This window comes from Giraffa tippelskirchi, chromosome 5 (genome assembly GCF_054371585.1).
Source record: "Giraffa tippelskirchi isolate mGirTip1 chromosome 5, T2T-mGirTip1v1.2.pri, whole genome shotgun sequence".
Lineage (NCBI taxonomy): Eukaryota > Metazoa > Chordata > Mammalia > Artiodactyla > Giraffidae > Giraffa > Giraffa tippelskirchi.
This window is the reverse complement of record NC_137279.1, coordinates 87115908-87134196: the sequence shown is the minus strand read 5'-3', so window position 1 is coordinate 87134196 and position 18289 is coordinate 87115908. Positions and strand designations below refer to the sequence as shown.

Genomic DNA, 18289 nt, shown 5'->3' with positions numbered 1-18289 from the left:
CTATAAAACTCCTAGAGGAAAACATAGGCAAAACACTCTCCGACATAAATCACAGCAGGATCCTCCATGACCCACCTCCCAGAATATTGGAAATAAAAGCAAAAATAAACAAATGGGACCTAATTAAAATTAAAAGCTTTTGCACAACAAAGGAAACTATAAGCAAGGTGAAAAGACAGCCTTCAGAATGGGAGAAAATAATAGCAAACGAAGCAACAGACAAACAATTAATCTCAAAAATATACAAGCAACTTCTGCAGCTGAATTCCCGAAAAATAAACGACCCAATCAAAAAATGGGCCAAAGAACTAAACAGACATTTCTCCAAAGAAGACATACAGATGGCTAACAAACACATGAAAAGATGCTCAACATCACTCATTATTAGAGAAATGCAAATCAAAACCACAATGAGGTATCATTTCACACCAGTCAGAATGGCTGCTATCCAAAAGTCTACAAGCAATAAATGCTGGAGAGGGTGTGGAGAAAAGGGAACCCTCTTACACTGTTGGTGGGAATGCAAACTAGTACAGCCACTATGGAGAACAGTGTGGAGATTCCTTAAAAAACTGGGAATAGATCTGCCATATGACCCAGCAATCCCACTGCTGGGCATATACACCGAGGAAACCAGAATTGAAAGAGACGCGTGTACCCCAATGTTCATCGCAGCACTGTTTACAATAGCCAGGACATGGAAGCAACCTAGATGTCCATCAGCAGACGAATGGATAAGGAAGCTGTGGTACATATACACAATGGAATATTACTCAGCCATTAAAAAAAATACATTTGAATCGGTTCTACTGAGATGGATGAAACTGGAGCCCATTATACAGAGTGAAGTAAGCCAGAAAGAAAAACAACAATACAGTATACTAATGCATATATATGGAATTTGAAAGATGGTAACGATAACCCTATATGCGAGACAGAATAAGAGACACAGATGCATAGAACAATTTTATGGACTCTGAGGGAGAAGGTGAGGGTGGGACGTTCTGGGAGAATAGCATTGAAACATGTATATTATCATATGTGAAACAGAACACCATTCCATGTTCGATGCATGAGACAAGGGCTCAGGGCCAGGGCAATGGGATGACCCAGAGGGATGGGATGGGGAGGGAGGGAGGTGGGGGGTCCAGGAAGGGGAACACATGTAAACCCATGGCTGATTCATGTCAATGTATGGCAAAAACTATTACAATATTGTAAAGTAATTAGCCCCCAACTAAAATAAATAAATTTATAAAAAAAAAAAAAAAGAAAAAAGAAAAAAGGCTTGTTGGGAAATACAGGAAATGTTGCTTTGTGAAACTGTTGCTTAGTCTATATTTACTCGCTATATTTTTACTCTTAACGTATTTAGCCTATATAATAAAAGCATAATAGTTGAAGATTTATATAAATAGAAGTTTAGCTGTAATACAAATAGTGAGACAATTGTTGATTTGACTGAAGATTCTTACTTAGAGCTGACCTTCAGCTTGCTGTTCTATGACTTTATCGGACCACATTCTTTTCTGTTAAGCTCAAGGCGTAGAGTAAATTACCGAAAACAGGTTTTACCTTGAAACTTTCTATTGATGAATTCTTTCCTGCTGTGCCTGATACAAAAGTGTTCTGACTGATCAACCCTTATCAATAGGAGAGTCACAAGATGTTGGCAGGCCCCCAGGCCAGAAGATGATGTAAACAAAATGAACTAAGATATGCAAATGATGTCGGTAAAGGTCAACACTGTTGACCCATTAAGCTGATTTGATATGACTCTATACATTTGTTTCTATGTACCACTAAAGATATAAAAGCTGTCTTTAAAAACAATAAAGGAGGAGACACTTGGAAACACCGAGACTCGCTGTGTCTTCTCATTCACATCGCCGACGCCGTCCATCCTGAGGGAACCCCTGGACCAGCTGGAGCAGGATTCCGGCAAAACTCCAATACTTTGGCCACCTCATGCGAAGGGTTGACTCGTTGGAAAAGACCCTGATGCTGGGTAGGATTGGGGGCGGGAGGAGAAGGGGACGACAGAGGATGAGATGGTTGGATGGCATAACCGACTCGATGGACATGGGTTTGGGTGGACTCCGGGAGTTGGTGATGGACAGAGAGGCCTGGCGTGCTGCAACTCATGGGGTCGCAAAGAGTCAGACACGACTGAGCGACTGAACTGAACTGAACTGAATAGAAGATTAACAATACTGTGCTAGCCTCAGGTATACAGCAAAGTGATTCAGCCACACATATACATGCATCCATTCTTTCTCAAACTTCCCTCCCATGTAGGTTGCCACAAAACATTGAGCAGAGTTCCCTGTGCTACACAGCAGGTTCCTGTTGGCCATTCATTCCAAAAATAGCAGTGAGTACACATCAATCCCAAAACCCCCCAGCTATCCCTCCCATCCACCCTTTCCCCACTAACCTCAAAACCATAAGTTCTCTTAGTCTGTGAGTCTGTTTCTGTTTTGTAAATAAGTTCATTTCCTTATTAGATTCTGCATATAAGTGATATCATATAATATGTGTCCTTGTCTGACTTACTTCACTCAACATGACAATTTCTAGGACCATCCATGTTGCTACAAATGGCATTATTTCATCCCTTTTCATGGCTGAATAATACTCTAATGTATATATGTACCATTTCTTTATCCATTCCTCTGATAATAGACATTTAGGTTCTTTTCATGTTCTGGCTACTGTCAATAGTGCTACAATCAACACTGGGGTGCATATATCTTTTGGAATTATGGTTTTCTCTGGATATATATATAAGCCCAGGAATGGGATTGCAAGATCATGTGATAACACTATTTTTAGTTTCTTTCCTTTTTTTTTTGACTGCTCTGGGTCTTTCTTTCTGTGCACGGGCTTTCTCTGGTTACTGCGAGTGGGGGCTACTCTCTAATTGCGGTGCATGGGCTTCTCATTGCAGTGCCTTCTCCAGTTGCAAAGCCTGGGCACTAGGGCACGTGGGCTTCAGTAGTTGTGCACAGGCATAGTTGCTCCACGGAATGTGGAATCTTCCCGAACCAGGAATCAAACCCATGTTTACTCCATTAGCAGGTGGATTCTTAAGCACTGGACCACCAAGCTGTTCCTAAATTAGCTTTTAAAGTGTTGACGTCAGCTCACTGGAGCCTTGTCACTAGTTAAAGAAACTTTTTCACCTAAGAATCAGATAAGGGCTGGAGGTAGATTGGGAATGGGAGGTGGGGTGGAATGGGGCCAGTAAAGCCTTGGCCAGTGGGGCCAAAGGGTAGTTGAGGTTTCTGAAGACCACAGAGTGTAAAAACAGGTTTTACAATATCATGTCCTTGAATATTACAGCTTGTTTCCTGAGAAAGCACTTGGGAGAGAGGCCCCAGCAGAGGGCCCCGAGAGAGATCCCAGAGCATCTTCTGTTCTGGGGATGTTGAGGGTGAGCAAACGGTGATGAGGATAATGACAGAAAGCAAAAAAGGGGAACTAGTATTGATTGGATACCCACAATGCACCAAGGATGGTGCTAGCATACAAATTATCTTTTAATTTTCAAAAACCTTGAGGGCAGTGGTTCTCAGCCAGGGGCAATGTTGCCCCCAAGGGCAGATTTGTCAATGTCTAGAGACATTTCTATTTTCACAATTAGGGGATGCCACTTGACATCTAGTGGGTAGAAGTCAGGGATGTTGCTAAACACCCTATAATGTATGGGACAGGTCCTAACATCGAGAATTATTTGGCCCCACATGTCAATAGTACTGAGGCTGAGAAATCCTGCTTGAAGGATAGACATATTAATCCTCATTTATACAGATGAGGACTCTGTAGTTCTGAGAAGCTACCTGTCATTCAAAATTAGACTAATACAGCTCCAAAGCCCTGCTCTTTCACCATTCCATAATGATATGAACAGTGATGGGAATGAGGGTGAGAAAGATAAAGAACCAGGGCACTAGTTGCTGCTCAGAAGATATTTGTTGGAGGGATGAGTATAAGAAAGAAAGACAAAGGGTGATAGAGGATGGGTATGATCATTCTATTGCCACCCTGACACACTGTTCTGTCCTTGTTCCACAATCCAAAACGGAGTCTGGATTATGATAATAAAGGAAATCAAATGACGGGAGAAGGTGGCCTCAAGCCCCTCTGCTCAGTCTCAGGAGGAGTCTGATGCCAGTGTCTGCACCTCTAAATGGATCAAGAAGTACGGGGAGTCCCCTGGCACACTCTCCTCCATTGCCTTTTCCAAAGAGACAGACAGGAAGTTCTGAGCTGAGTCTGGGTGACCATTCCCCTCTTCTTCCCTGGGGCTGAGCCCAGCTATGGCCCCAGAGAAGGAGGAGAATTTGTTTCCCAGTTCTTACATTTCCTGTGAATTTGGAGTGGGACTGAGCCAGATTCATTCTGGAAAGCCCTGAATCTTCTGGGAGGGAACTCTCTAGATGAAAGAGGGTGGAAGGGGAGGAGCCAATGATAAAATACTTCTTTCACTTCCTCTTTTGGACTCCAGAATTTGCCCTCTGGGTGGAATCTATCAAGCCTCGAGAGAAGCCAGTGCCTGCCGTGCTGGGCTGTCAGAGCAACCTGCTTGCTCCAGGAGGTGATGGGGGTCCCCTCATTCCTAGCCTTCCCTGCTGCCAGGAGGAAGCAAGCTCACTGCACACCCTGGCATTGGGGCCACATGCTACTGTGGACAGCTCTGCGCTTCCTGGGTGAGTCGGGGTCCCAGGAGGGACAGTGGAGCAGGACCATGGGCAGGTGTGCTTTTCTAAGTCAGCTGCTGCCACCTGGGTTGTTGCAGAAATAGGAGGCAGTATCACTGGTTGCCGCTGGGTGGGGTGAACACTGCTGGGCACTGCTTTCTCTGCACCACTAACCTCTCTACCACCAGAGGCAAGGATGAGGGCTGCAGTGGGAAGCACATCAGGAAAGTCAGGAAGGTGAAGGCAGGCTGATGAAAATCACATTCTGACAACCTTGCTGGCCTTGGGAAATTATGAAATTGGCAGAAGTAGGGTTTTTTAAACATTTTGCCCAGTGACACTGGGCACCAAGTTCCCTGGTAATCTACCACCTCCCACAGCTCAGCCAGCTCTGAGGAATGTCCAGTGACCTAGACTTGAAGGACTAATAATGGCCAAGGTGTTTACCTTCCTTGGAAATGTATGTTTCACTGGGACCAAATCTTAGGCCAGAGGGCTGATGCTGTCTTAAGCAATAAGAGATGTGAGGAAGCAATAAAAATTACTTGGGGAGCAGAAAAAATTGGGAAGCAGAGGCCATTCTCTGTGCCTACCACTTTAGGCAGCAGGACCTATTCTCTTTATGTTAAAGGAGGGTTTGGGTTATTCAGGAATGGAGATCAGAGAATACGTTAGCAAGGCAACTCTAGCATCATCAATTGTGGAACCAGAGACATCATGAATGCCTCCTTGCACTGCAAGCATGAAGAGAGGAAAAGATCAGTATCACTACCAAGAGAATCAGAGCAAATATACTCAAGTGTCAGAGTTGCAGTTTAATGTCTTTCTGAATATGGTGACAGTAAATTTACCCTGTGTGGTAATTTTGTTAACGCAGCTGAACAAGTTAAGGCATGAACAACACAGGTGAACGAAATGCAGACATTAAGTTAAAGGACCACAAGAGACTCACGAGAGAGTTAAGGGGATTTGCAAGTGCGAGGGTAACCGGCAGGAAGGCTAGGGGCCCCCAAATGGAGGAAATAGGCTGCAAGTGTCAGATATTTTTTTTCTCTCTCTCTTAAATGGCAGGAGGAAACTACAAGTGTCAGGTTTTATTCCTCTTCTCTACACAAAATTAAAAGGGGGTTTCCCTTAAAAGTCTGTGTTGCCATGACGACACCTGGTTCCACCTAAACTTAACTTTTCTCAAACCTTGAGCTAACCAATGCGTTTTTCTTATGGAAATGTTTGTCTTAAGCTATGTTAATGAACTATGTATTTACCTTAGACTCGTTCTTTCTTCAAGTCGGTTTTGCCTAACACTCAGAACCCATAAGAGCTCAACAGACCACTATATTTTACCCATGGAAATGTTCTGTTAAGCTACGTTAATGAGACTATGTATTTGTTTGGAAATCTACCTTTCTTCAAGATTTGTGTCAATCGTTTTATGGTCTGGGATGACTTACCTTATGCCAATGTTACCTGAAAATGTATGTTGTGGATAAGGGGCCTGGTACCACTCTCTGTGTTTTGAGATGTTCCCTTCCTCTAATTAGCAGCCTGCTGATAGGAATAAAACTTCTTGCTAAAAACTAGCAAGGCAGCACTCTTTCTGCCCCCTTCTGATGTCTATGTCAGAAGACCAGTCTAAGGAGTGGCCTTCTCTATCTCTTTTATAATTTAATAAAACTTTATTACACAAAAGCTCTGAGCAATCATGCCTCGTCACTGGCCTGCACTGAATTCCTCTCCTCCAGAGGCCAAGTGTCCTGGTGTCTTTCACTGCTCAGCAACAACCTTTCACAGTGTGATTACTTACAGTGATGAATCATTCTATCCAAACACCAGGCTGATCTTTGCTTTCTCTCTTACAGCTCCTGTTGCTGGGAAACCTGGTAAGTGCTCCACCACATCCCCTCTGTCCCCCAGCCACCCTCTCTCTCTTCTCCCTGCACCATCTCTGGAGGAACTCTGGATGGGCCAGCAATCCAGGACCGAGGTAGAGCCAGGAAAGAGGAATTGTACCCACAAGATGCCCTGAACCCCCTTCTCCTTCCTGCTTCTCATCCTCCCACTGAAGCCAGGGGTGGGCAGCCAAGGGACACAGATGACTCAGCCCTCCTGCTTCTGTTATGATGAGACGTCACAGATTCTGTCACGGAAAACAACTGTCCTCTATCTCAATTGCTTCCTCTTTCCAAACTAAACCGCGAGCCCAGGCCATGCAGAATCACATGATCTGCTTAGGTTAGCCCCATGGGTTGATAAACCATCTACTTTTCATGTATCTGAAGGCTTCAGGGCCTGTTACCCTGGAGAGAGCTAGTAGGTGGTATTTCTGGCTGCAGCTGGGTGGGGTGAACGCTGCTGGGCACTGCCTTCTCAGCACCACTAACCTCTCCACCACTCAGGACTGGTAGAGGTGGGGCTCTCCCTGGGTCACTGAATCCAGGGCTCCCTAGACTGGCCTTCTGGCCTTTCTCACTCTTTCTTATTCGCCTGAGGCCATAGAGATTCATCAGTGCTTTGGTGTCAGGACAGGTCTATTTTAAAGGATAAGGAATTAAATAGGTCAGAAGAGAAATGTGACCTCTGACTCTCAGCCTGGCACGTCCACCAGATGGCCACCCTTGTCTTCATCCAGCTGTGTAGAGAGTTTATCCACTAGTGTCCAAATGCCTCAGTTTATGAGGGTGTGGGAAGTGATTCCCCAAAGGATGTATGTGTAGTGTATGTGTGTGCATGTCTGTGAGTGTGAGTTCGAGAGAGAAAGAAATAGAGACAGAGAGGAGGAACTGGATAGAGCTCCTTGGGTGAGGTGTATTTGTGTTTCTAGACTGTTTGCTTGCCCCGTCATCCTCTCCTCTGAGGAGGAGCCAAGCTCTCTGAGAGAATCTGGGTTCCTGGGGACCCCTGTGTGGCTACATCAGTTGGCGGAATTGCCTTCAGTTGTAGAACTGTTCTGGGTTGGGTTCTTCTCTTGATCTCCCCAGCATGGCCACAGTTCTCCATCATCTGAGATTTGGGGTCTGCTTAGGCCCTTGGGGTCCCTTTTCCTCATGCTGCCTCCTCTCTCTGCCCCTCAGCAGATCTCCCAAAAGCTGTGGTGAGCATCCAGCCTGCGTGGATCAATGTGCTCAGGGAGGATCACGTGACGCTGATGTGCCAGGGGACCAGCTTCTATGAAGGCAACCTCACCATGTGGTTCCATAATGGGAGCTCCATCCACACCCAGAACCAGCCCAGCTACAGCTTTAAGGCTGGCAGCAATGACAGTGGATACTACCGGTGCCAGAGGGAGCAGACCAGCCTCAGCGACCCTGTGCATCTGGATGTGATTTCTGGTCAGTGGAGGAAGGCCCTGGAGAGTCTGGGAGAACAAGGAGAGATGAAATCTGCTTCCATAGCAGAGGTTTTTAGGAAAGGGTAGTTGCCTATTTACTGGAAAGCATGGCTGTGAGTTGTTTGAAGCGGTTTTGGTCCACTCATTTCCCTTTTCAACCCACCTCCTTGGCTTAGTATGAGTGGTGAGGTGGAAGTTCCTAAGAGATTTCTCAGAGTATGTTGGGCTCTTTTTTCTTGCTGCTGATTGAGCAGGAAGGTAACAAGGCTACCAACAGGCATCTGGGTGTGAGAGAAGCAGAAGAAAATCTCTAATTCATAGACATCTTTCCATTTTTATGGCAGAGTCTAATGCACAGACACAGCACAACTGAACCCTAGCCCTGGGAATTACTAACCATCTAAACATGATGATTTCATTTACGTTTGAGCCTCAGTTTCCTCACCTGCTAGTGGAGATACCACTGCCTCCCACACAAGGTTCTGGTGAGAATCAGCATTTCCCTAATCCCTGTCCTCTCTCTCTCTGTGCCACTGAGGTGAAACTCGTGTCTTTTAAATTTTTATTTATTTATTTATCTATGGCTGCTCTGTGTCTTTGTTGCTGTGTGTGGCTACTCTCTAGTTGAGGTGCATGGGCTTCTTATTGAGGTGGCTTCATAAACACAATTTGGTCGGCATCATTATGATTTGCTGAAGGGTCTAAGTGTGGTTGACTGGCACACGTGTGACTGTTGTCATTTTTTCTTATCTCCCTGCTCCCTTCCAATCTATCTGTTGTTTCCTACCCTTTCTTTCCAATTTCAACTCTACTCTGTCCTATAGCTCCAAGAAAAAGGTCGGTATGGGCTGAGATCAGGATTAGAAATAGCTACCTAAGGCTCTATTCCCTACACAACAAAGAAATTAAATATTTTTCCCCAGTAAAAGAATGAAAATTGGGGGAAAAAATACACAGCAGGCTAATGGCCCACCCATGTCACTGCTGCCTTGAGACAGAGTCCCCACTGAATTCCACATTTACTAACATGCACCAAGTAAACCAATATTTGTTGGATGCCCATGACTTTCCCCAGAGACACAGGTCTCTGCTGTGTCCCCCTCACATGCCGTCTCCTCTAGCAGACTGGCTTCTCCCCCACCTCCCTCCCTTCCTTAGGGAAGGGATTTCACTCCCAGGTCCCCTGCATCCTCCTGCAGAGGCCTCTTGGGCCAGACAGGGCTGTATCTGGTGTGTCCCAGGACAGGAATGAGAAGACAAGCATATCCGAACACCTACTGTGTGCCAGCAACTACTGTAGATAGTACAGCTAATGGTACTATTGTGACTAGTTCCATATACACGGAAACTAAGGCCCAGAAGAATTAATTCTTTACCCAGCATCACAGGGTGCATACATGAAGGAGCCAGAATTAGAGACCAGGGGTGTGTGATTCCACATTCAAACTTCCCTCCACACATACTGGCCCCTGGAGGGATGGTCTGGGTCTCAGATTTGAGTCAAGACCTTCTGGGTCCTGCGGTCCCTTTGTGTCTTTCAGACTGGCTGCTGCTCCAGACCCCCAGCCTCGTGTTCCAGGAAGGGGAGCCCATCGTGCTGAGGTGCCACAGCTGGAGAAACCACTCTCTGAATAAGATCATATTCTACCAGAATGGGAAATCCAAGACATTTTCCTATCTGCGTTCCAACTTCTTTATCCCACGCGCCAACCTCAGTCACAGTGGCAAGTACCACTGCACAGCATTTATCGGGAAGACGTCACACTCATCACAGCCAGTGAACATCACTGTCCAGGATGGGAATGAAGGTTGTTCAAGGAGATTTACACCTTGGCAAGATGGGTAGTGAGGCGATTACTAATCTTTTCTGGGCTCCAGAATGTTTGTTTTCCTGGGAGTGCCTGTTTGACATAAACAGGAACCCTGAAAGTCGTAGTTTGACCTGATGGTTGTGTGAATGTGAAGCTCTGTTCCAGGTCATTTCTCAGGGATTATAGAAATGGGTGTCATTCGTTTGGTGTTTTAACTCTTAAGGAACAAAATCTACCTTTTCATCCTCCATATCCAACTACCAAACATTGCCACTCTCCCTCTTTTGCATCTCATTCAAACTACTTTCTCATATGTCTCTCTTGGAGTCTAATGCTTGCTGTGTTTCCCTACTGAATCTCTTAGCCTAGGATCAAATCTTAGCTTGCTGTAGCCATGTTGGCATGAGAATCTCTCTCTACACACAAAGAACTAGACTTCTGCATGTTCCTGAGAAATTGTACATTGTGGAATCCATATTATGTCCTTTCAGACAGTATCACAAATTATTTATGCCAGCCTAATGGCCACCCAAGACGGATGGGTCATGGTGGAGAGGTCTGACAGATTGTGGTCCACTGGAGAAGGGCATGGCAAACCACTTCAGTATTCTTGCCTTGAGAACCCCATGAACAGTATGAAAAGGCAAAAAGATAGGACACTGAAAGATGAACTCCCCAGGTCAGTAGGTGCCCAATATGCTAATGGAGATCAGTGGAGAAATAACTCCAGAAAGAATGATGGGATGGAGCCAAAGCAAAAATGATACCCAACTGTGGATGTGACTGGTGATAGATGCAAAGTCTGATGCTGTAAAGAGCAATATTGCGTAGGAACCTGGAATGTTAGGTCCATGAATCAAGGCAAATTGGAAGTGGTCAAACAGGAGATGATGAGAGTGAACGTCGACATTCTAGGAATCAGCGAACTAAGATGGACTGGAATGGGTGAATTTAACTCAGATGACCATTATATCTACTACTGTGGGCAAGAATCCGTAAGAAGAAATGGAGTAGCCATCATGGTCAACAAAAGAGTCCGAAAGGCAGTACTTGGATGCAATCTAAAAAACGATAGAATGATCTCTGTTCGTTTCCAAGGCAAACCATTCAATATCACGGTAATCCAAGTCTATGCCCTGACCAGTAATGCCGAAGAAGCTGAAGTTGAACGGTTCTATGAAGACCTACAAGACCTTCTAGAACTAACACCCAAAAAAGATGTCCTTTTCATTATAGGGGACTGGAATGCAAAAGTAGGAAGTCAAGAAACACCTGGCATAACAGGCAAGTTTGGCCTTGGAGTACAGAATGAAGCAGGGCAAAGGCTAATAGAGTTTTGCCACGAGAACGCACTGGTAAATAGCAAACACCCTATCCCAACAACACAAGAGAAGACTCTACACGTGGACATCACCAGATGGTCAACACCGAAATCAGATTGATAATATTCTTTGCAGCCAAAGATGAAGAAGCTCTATACAGTCAGCAAAAACAAGACCAGGAGCAGACTGTGGCTCAGATCATGAACTCCTTATTGCCAAATTCAGACTTAAATTGAAGAAAGTAGGGAAAACCACTAGTCCATTCAGGTATGACCTAGATCAAATCCCTTATGAGTATACAGTGGAAGTGACAAACAGATTTAAGGGACTAGATCTGATAGACAGAGTGCCTGATGAACTATGGACAGAGGTTCGTGACATTGTACAGGAGACAGGGATCAAGAGAATCCCCATGGAAAAGAAATGCAAAAAAGCAAAATGGCTGTCTGAGGAGGCCTTACAGATAGCTGGGAAGAGAAGAGAAGCAAAAAGCAAAGGAGAAAAGGAAAGATATTCCCATCTGAATGCAGAGTTCCAAAGAATAGCAAGGAGAGATAAGAAAGCCTTCCTCAGCGATCAGTGCAAAGAAATAGAGGAAAACAACAGAATGGGAAAGACTAGAGATCTCTTCAAGAAAATTAGAGATACCAAAGGAACATTTCATGCAGAGATGGGCTCGATAAAGGACAGAAATGGTATGGACCTAACAGAAGCGGAAGATATTAAGAAGAGGTGGCAAGAATACACAGAAGAACTGTACAAAAAAGATCTTCACGACCCAGATAATCACGACGGTGTGATCACTCACCTAGAGCCAGACATCCTGGAATGTGAAGTCAAGTGGGCCTTAGAAAGCATCACTACGAACAAAGCTAGTGGAGGTGATGGAATACCAGTTGAGCTATTTCAAATCATCAAAGGTGATGTTGTGAAAGTGCTGCACTCGATATGCCAGCAAATTTGGAAAACTCAGCAGTGGCCACAGGACTGGAAAAGGTCAGTTTTCATTCCAATCCCAAAGAAAGGCAATGCCAAAGATTGCTCAAACTACCACACAATTGCACTCACCTCACATGCTAGTAAAGTAATGCTCAAAATTCTCCAAGCCAGGCTTCAGCAATACGTGAACCGTGAACTTCCAGATGTTCAAGGTGGTTTTAGAAAAGGCAGAGGAACCAGAGATCAAATTGCCAATATCCGCTGGATCATCAAAAAAGCAAGAGAGTTCCAGAAAAACATCTATTTCTGCTTTCTTGACTATGCCAAAGCCTTTGACTGTGTGGATCACAATAAACTGTGGAACATTCTGAAAGAGATGGGAATACCAGACAATCTGACCTGTCTCTTGAGAAACCTGTAGGCAGGTCAGGAAGCAACAGGTAGAACTGGACATGGAACAACAGACTGGTTCCAAATAGGAAAAGGAGTACGTCAAGGCTGTATATTGTCACCCTGCTTATTTAACTTATATGCAGAGTACATCATGAGAAACGCTGGGCTGGAAGAAACACAAGCTGGAATCAAGATTGCCGGGAGAAATATCAATAACCTCAGATATGCGGATGACACCACCCTTATGGCAGAAAGTGAAGAAGAACTAAAGAGCCTCTTGATGAAGGTGAAAGAGGAGAGTGAAAAAGTTGGCTTAAAGCTCAACGTTCAGAAAACTAAGATCATGGCATCTGGTCCCATCACTTCATGGCAAATAGATAGGGAAACAGTGGAAACAGTGCCAGACTTTATTTTTTTGGGCTCCAGAATCACTGCTGATGGTGACTGCAGCCATGAAATTAAAAGATGCTTACTCCTTGGAAGGAAGGTTATGGCCAACCTAGATAGCATATTTAAAAGCAGAGACATTACTTTGCCAACAAAAGTCCGTCTAGTCAAGGCTATGGTTTTTCCAGTGGTCATGTATGGATGTGAGAGTTGGACGGTGAAGAAAGCTGAGCGCCGAAGAATTGATGCTTTTGAACTGTGGTGTTGGAGAATACTCTTCAGAGTCCCTTGGACTGCAAGGAGATCCAATCAATCCTTCCTAAAAAAGATCAATCCTGGGTGTTCATTGGAAGGTCTGATGTTGATGCTGAAACTCCAATACTTTGGCCACCTCATGCGAAGAGTTGACTCATTGGAAAAGACCCTGATGCTGGGTAGGATTGAGGGCGGGTGGAGAAGGGGACGACAGAGGATGAGATGGTTGGATGGCATCACCGACTCGATGGACATGGGTTTGGGTGGACTCCGGGAGTTGGTGATGGACAGAGAGGCCTGGCGTGCTGCAATTCATGGGGTTGCAAAGAGTCAGACACGACTGAGCGACTGAACTGAACTGAATGTTCATTAGTGAGTACCCAGTCCTGGGTTCAGAGGATGTGGTGAGTGAAGATGTGTTGATGTCATCCATGTATTCCCGAGTTCAATGTTCCCCAAAGGCTGTTCCCCAATCACATAACTCTTTGAGCCCTTTCAGAATGAAGGGTTCTGTGGTCAAATTAATGCAAAACACACTATGTATTCTTTTCCTCTCCTTTTATATTCATAATGCACACCAAAGGCTTCAAGAAGCCCTGTCTCAAAGAAAACTTTTAAATTAAGTCTAGTAAGGCATTTGCTAAACTCAGGTAACCACAGAACTCTTCTTCCTCTATAACTTCTCTTAATATCCTGCAGAACAGATGTGTTTGAGGTCATACTTTGGGAAATGCCAATCCAGCACTTTATTTGGGAAGGCAAAGAGATGAAGCGATCCACTGAAGACTTCCTGGGATAGCTGTCTGCTCCTGGCCTTGGCTTGGGTTGCTTTGCAGAGACTCCTCACTAGGGACATGACTGTTTATTCCAAGTTTCTGCCTTAACAACTGTCATTTTTTCCACTCCTCTGCCTCTCCGATTAGGTCCAGCAATTCCACTCATCTTCTCACCTTGGTATCAAATCACTTTCTGCCTGGTGATGGGGCTCCTTTTTGCAGTGGATACAGGCCTGTGTTTTTCTGTGCAGAGAGACCTTCAAAGCTCCATGGGAGACTGGAAGAATTACAAAGTCAGATGGAGCCAAGACCCTCAGGACAACTGACCCCTCATTCCATGGTGTAACAGCAGTGGCGGTAGCAACTCTTCAGTCCATAACTTTCCTCTTCCCTGGCCTCACCTTGACAACAAGCTGGGCTAAGGAGCCTCCAGGGAAAGAAAAGACCTGTGATCACCAGATCAAGTAGAATGTAACAGGCCCTACCTTCACTGATTCCCCAAAGGCTAAGCCACAGTCCCAGCCCAGCCAGCTCTACATGGACTCACAGCAAATGTGTTCTCCTAGCTCCTCGCCAGAGGCTCCTCAAATATATGAAACCTCAGTAAATCCTGGTGCTTCTTTCAAAGTAAATCCAACAACCTTCCCACTTCTCACAGGCTGCAGATGGGCTCGTTGTGGGGGCCAGGGCTGCCTGGAGGGATGGCGCAGCCCCAGGAGCGGGGTGGACATGGCAGCATCTTGATCCAAGCCAGCATCCTCTCTTACTTGGATAACTGCAACAGCCTCTTGCCTGGTCTTCCTGCACTCAACCATGTCACCCAACAGTCTCTTCTCACAACAGCCAATGTGTGTTGTATCTGTCACTTCTTTTCTGGAAGCCATGTAATAGCTTCCCCCTTGCATTTAGAGTAATAGCTAAAGCCTTTGTAATGTTCTACAAGGTACTACATGATCTTGCTCCTCAATGCCTCTCTGACCTCATTTACTGCTCTGGTTTGCTTCCTTGAACACTTCAATTATACTTCTGCTACAGGGTTATGTTATTTATTGTTTCTGAAATGTTCTTACAGATAACCACATCATGCTTCTTCATGGTCTTTTCTCAAATATCACCTCATCAGTGAGGTCTCCTTGGTCATTCAACCTAACCTCACTCCTCCACCATCCCCTAATCCTGCTCTCCTGCTTTATTTGTCCCCATTGTTCTCATCTCCAACTGAATATGTTCACTCATTCAGTTGTTTACTGCTGTATTTTTTCCCCCATGTATGTGCCACCAACTGACTACTCCCTCTCTCATTAAAACATGCTCCAGGAGATCTGGGCCTTTGTCTGTTTTGTTCACTACTATATACTTAAGAGTCAAGGTCTGTGTCTGGCACACGATAAGGTCCTCAATGCATATTTATGGAATGAGTAAATTCTTCAGCATTCAAAATCAGAGACTTTTTAAAAAAGTATGTCTACTCCATCTTACCAGAAGCAGAAGTCCAATTCAGTACTACTGAACACCCTATTAGATACTACCCAAAATATCCCACTAGTACATGCATTTCAAGCTTTGAATGTTATCTGTCTAAACTCATTTTTTACTTTCACCCATCACATCTTGTAAAGTAGTGTATTATTTGGACCTACTTCCCTCTGATTGAACTGACTTTCTAAGCCTGTACAGTAGCCGTGGAAAGCATACTAAAAAGAGAGTTGAACAACTTGGATTTGTGTTTCATTTCTACCATTTCTACCATTTGCTTTGTCTTGAAGAATTCATTTAACTACTCTATGAATTAGATTCTTCTTCTGTGAAATAGTAATATCTTTATCTCCCTCCCCAGGGATATCATGTGAGGTTAAAGTGTAACAACATACATGGAAGCATAATGTCTTTGGAACATAGTAGGTGTTTAATAAATGCTTATGGAATCTGATGTCTTCAGAGCACACTATTTGGCTGGCACTTTCCCTCTAAATAGATAACTATAGATAACTATAGATAATTAGATAACTATTTTACTATAGTAACTGAAAAAAAAATAAGAAGGTCTAAGTTGGAGTAAGGATGAACTCAAAGGTAGAACTGTGAGTGAGCTACATTTCTGCAGCTAATCACATTGGAAAAAAAATGGGGATAATCCCATTTGACTAGCACTAACCAGTATATTAAGCTCATATGCTGTAAAAATACAATGTTAGTGGCATAAATCATTAAAGGTTTATTTCTCACTCATTTTCTGCTGTATATGTGGAAGACTTCCTAAGGAAGCTATCTCTCATGGGATGGCTCAGGTTTATATTATACTTTCATTTTAACACCAACTACCACACATTGCCAAGGAAGGCAAAGAGAACAGTAGAATTAGGATAGTAATTAAATGCCCTCTGTCCAAAAGTAACACACCACGTATACTTAAATTTCATTAATCGAAACAGGTTGTACGACCTGACCTCAAGAGGCATGAAATTGCAATCCTTTTTTGAGGCTGGAAAGAGGAGACTCATTCATATTTTTAAGCATCATCAATATCTAGCACACTAACGTTCCTTACTGTACTGTTGTTAAGGGTTAAAATGAATAAAGTATATATGGCACCATATGATGGACATAGCAGATCACTCCTCTTTTTCTTATTAACAGAAGCATGATTTATTCAGGTATAGAGCAGGTACATAGTTTAGGGGAAACAGGAGTCCCCTTTTGCTCCTGGATGAAATCAGAGACTTCTAAAGCTAGAAAGTCTTAGAAAAGATGAAGTTCAATCTCATTTTAAAACTGAGAAAGCAATGAACCATATGGTTGAAATCCTTTGTTCAAGGATGTACAAGTGGTTGGTATCACAGACCTGTACATACCGTAACTGGATCGTACTGTATATTTTGTTCTACAGCTTGTTTTAGAAGCTGTAGAACTCTTGGAACTTGGAACTCTTGGGGGTAGATGTGCAGGCCTTTTGAGGCTGCTGAGGGCTGGGAGAGAAAGTTGGAGCAGCTTGGACAAGGTAGTCCCTGAACTACAGGGCACAGACCACAGGCCAGGCCACATCTTTCTTTCAGAAGTGAGCCTTTTTTGCAGAGCCTTGCCTAAAATATCCTGACTTTGACACACAGGCCTGCTACTGCTACTGCTAAGTCACCTCAGTCGTGTCTGACTCTGTGCAACCCCATAGATGGCAGCCCAGCAGGCTCTGCCGTCCCTGGGATTCTCCAGGCAAGAACACTGGAGTGGGTTGCCATTTCCTTCTCCAATGCATGAAAGTGAAAAGGGAAAGTGAAGTCGCTCAGTAGTGTCTGACTCTTCTCGACCCCATGGACTGCAGCCTACCAGGCTCCTCCATCCATGGGATTTTCCAGGCAAGAGTACTGGAGTGGGGTGCCATTTGCCAGCTTAAACACTGAGAGAGAATGAATTTAAAGCTGACAGCTTCTCTCCCTCTTGGGTTATAAAACAGGTTCTTTCTTTTTGAGGATGGTTTGATTTTTTACTGCAGAAGTAGCTCATTGCATATTTCTTCAAACTTTCTCTTATTTCATGGACTAATCACCTTCCCAGTACAGCTGAGCTTACTAGCAGCAAGCTTTGCCAGCTCTTTCTCATCACCACACTGGGAAAGGGTTGGCCCAGAAACCCAGTCCAGAAGTGGGACTGACATCTGCATCCTGACTCCCTCTGCCCTCTTCAAAGGCACTAAAGCACTCCAAAGGGTTCTGAGCCGTATGAGGAAAAAAGACCAATTGACGGAGCAAAGGATTTTACTTCCTATTTTTAAAAATTACTACTTTCCTTTGTATCAAGTGAATAATAACATAGTAAAGTTGAAGCTACTGAAGTTTAACGTTAGAATGTACCATGTTCCCCTGGGTACTATGCTCTTAGTATGGTGGTGACTATCCCTGTCTGTCATGCAGAAAACTAGAGTTCCTTCCCTCATGGGGAGGTTACAGAGAACATTTGCTTCTCTTTCTTCCATTTCCAACCTCGTGTCTCCAAAACAGTTCCCTCCTTTGGGCTTTTTGGAAGTCCACACCCAAAAGAAACACCAAAAAATTCAAAATGGGATATTCTGAATTAAAGAAAGTGAGACAGGGCAAAGATGCAATTTGGAAGGCCATAGGGCTGATGGGAAAAAATGTGGCTTTACTGACCAGTGAATGCATCTCCTCCCCTGGCCTCAAAGCACAGAATGCACTGTGGCCTCCAGGAATTTACTCCCCACTTGCATCCTGGGCTCCAGCTCGGAAATTGTCCAGGCCTCAGAGAAAAACCGCACACTATGGCTTTTCAACAGGCCCCTTGGGATGACGTTCCTTGGAGACACCAGCGGAGGGAGGAGGATCAACGACAGGGACATTCTCACTACAGTTCATCTGCATCCTTC

At 44.4% G+C, this 18289-nt stretch overlaps 1 protein-coding gene across 5 annotated transcripts; it reads left to right on the top strand.

Moving 5' to 3' along the window:
- Positions 1-4543: 4543 nt before the first annotated feature.
- LOC145506619 (low affinity immunoglobulin gamma Fc region receptor II-like) lies at positions 4544-15625 on the top strand. 5 transcript variants are annotated; one of them, XM_081491672.1, is made up of 5 exons: positions 4544-4712; positions 6563-6583; positions 7778-8032; positions 9573-9839; positions 14166-15625. In XM_081491672.1, exons 1-5 carry the CDS (start codon positions 4604-4606, stop codon positions 14258-14260), a joined length of 747 nt encoding a protein of 248 aa, XP_081347798.1. In that variant the 5' UTR covers positions 4544-4603; the 3' UTR covers positions 14261-15625. The 5 variants fall into 5 exon arrangements, with proteins under 5 accessions (XP_081347798.1, XP_081347795.1, XP_081347797.1 ...); XM_081491669.1 differs by having other exon boundaries at positions 14062-15625; XM_081491671.1 differs by having other exon boundaries at positions 7775-8032; positions 9573-9755; positions 14062-15625.
- The last annotated feature ends 2664 nt before the right edge of the window (positions 15626-18289 follow it).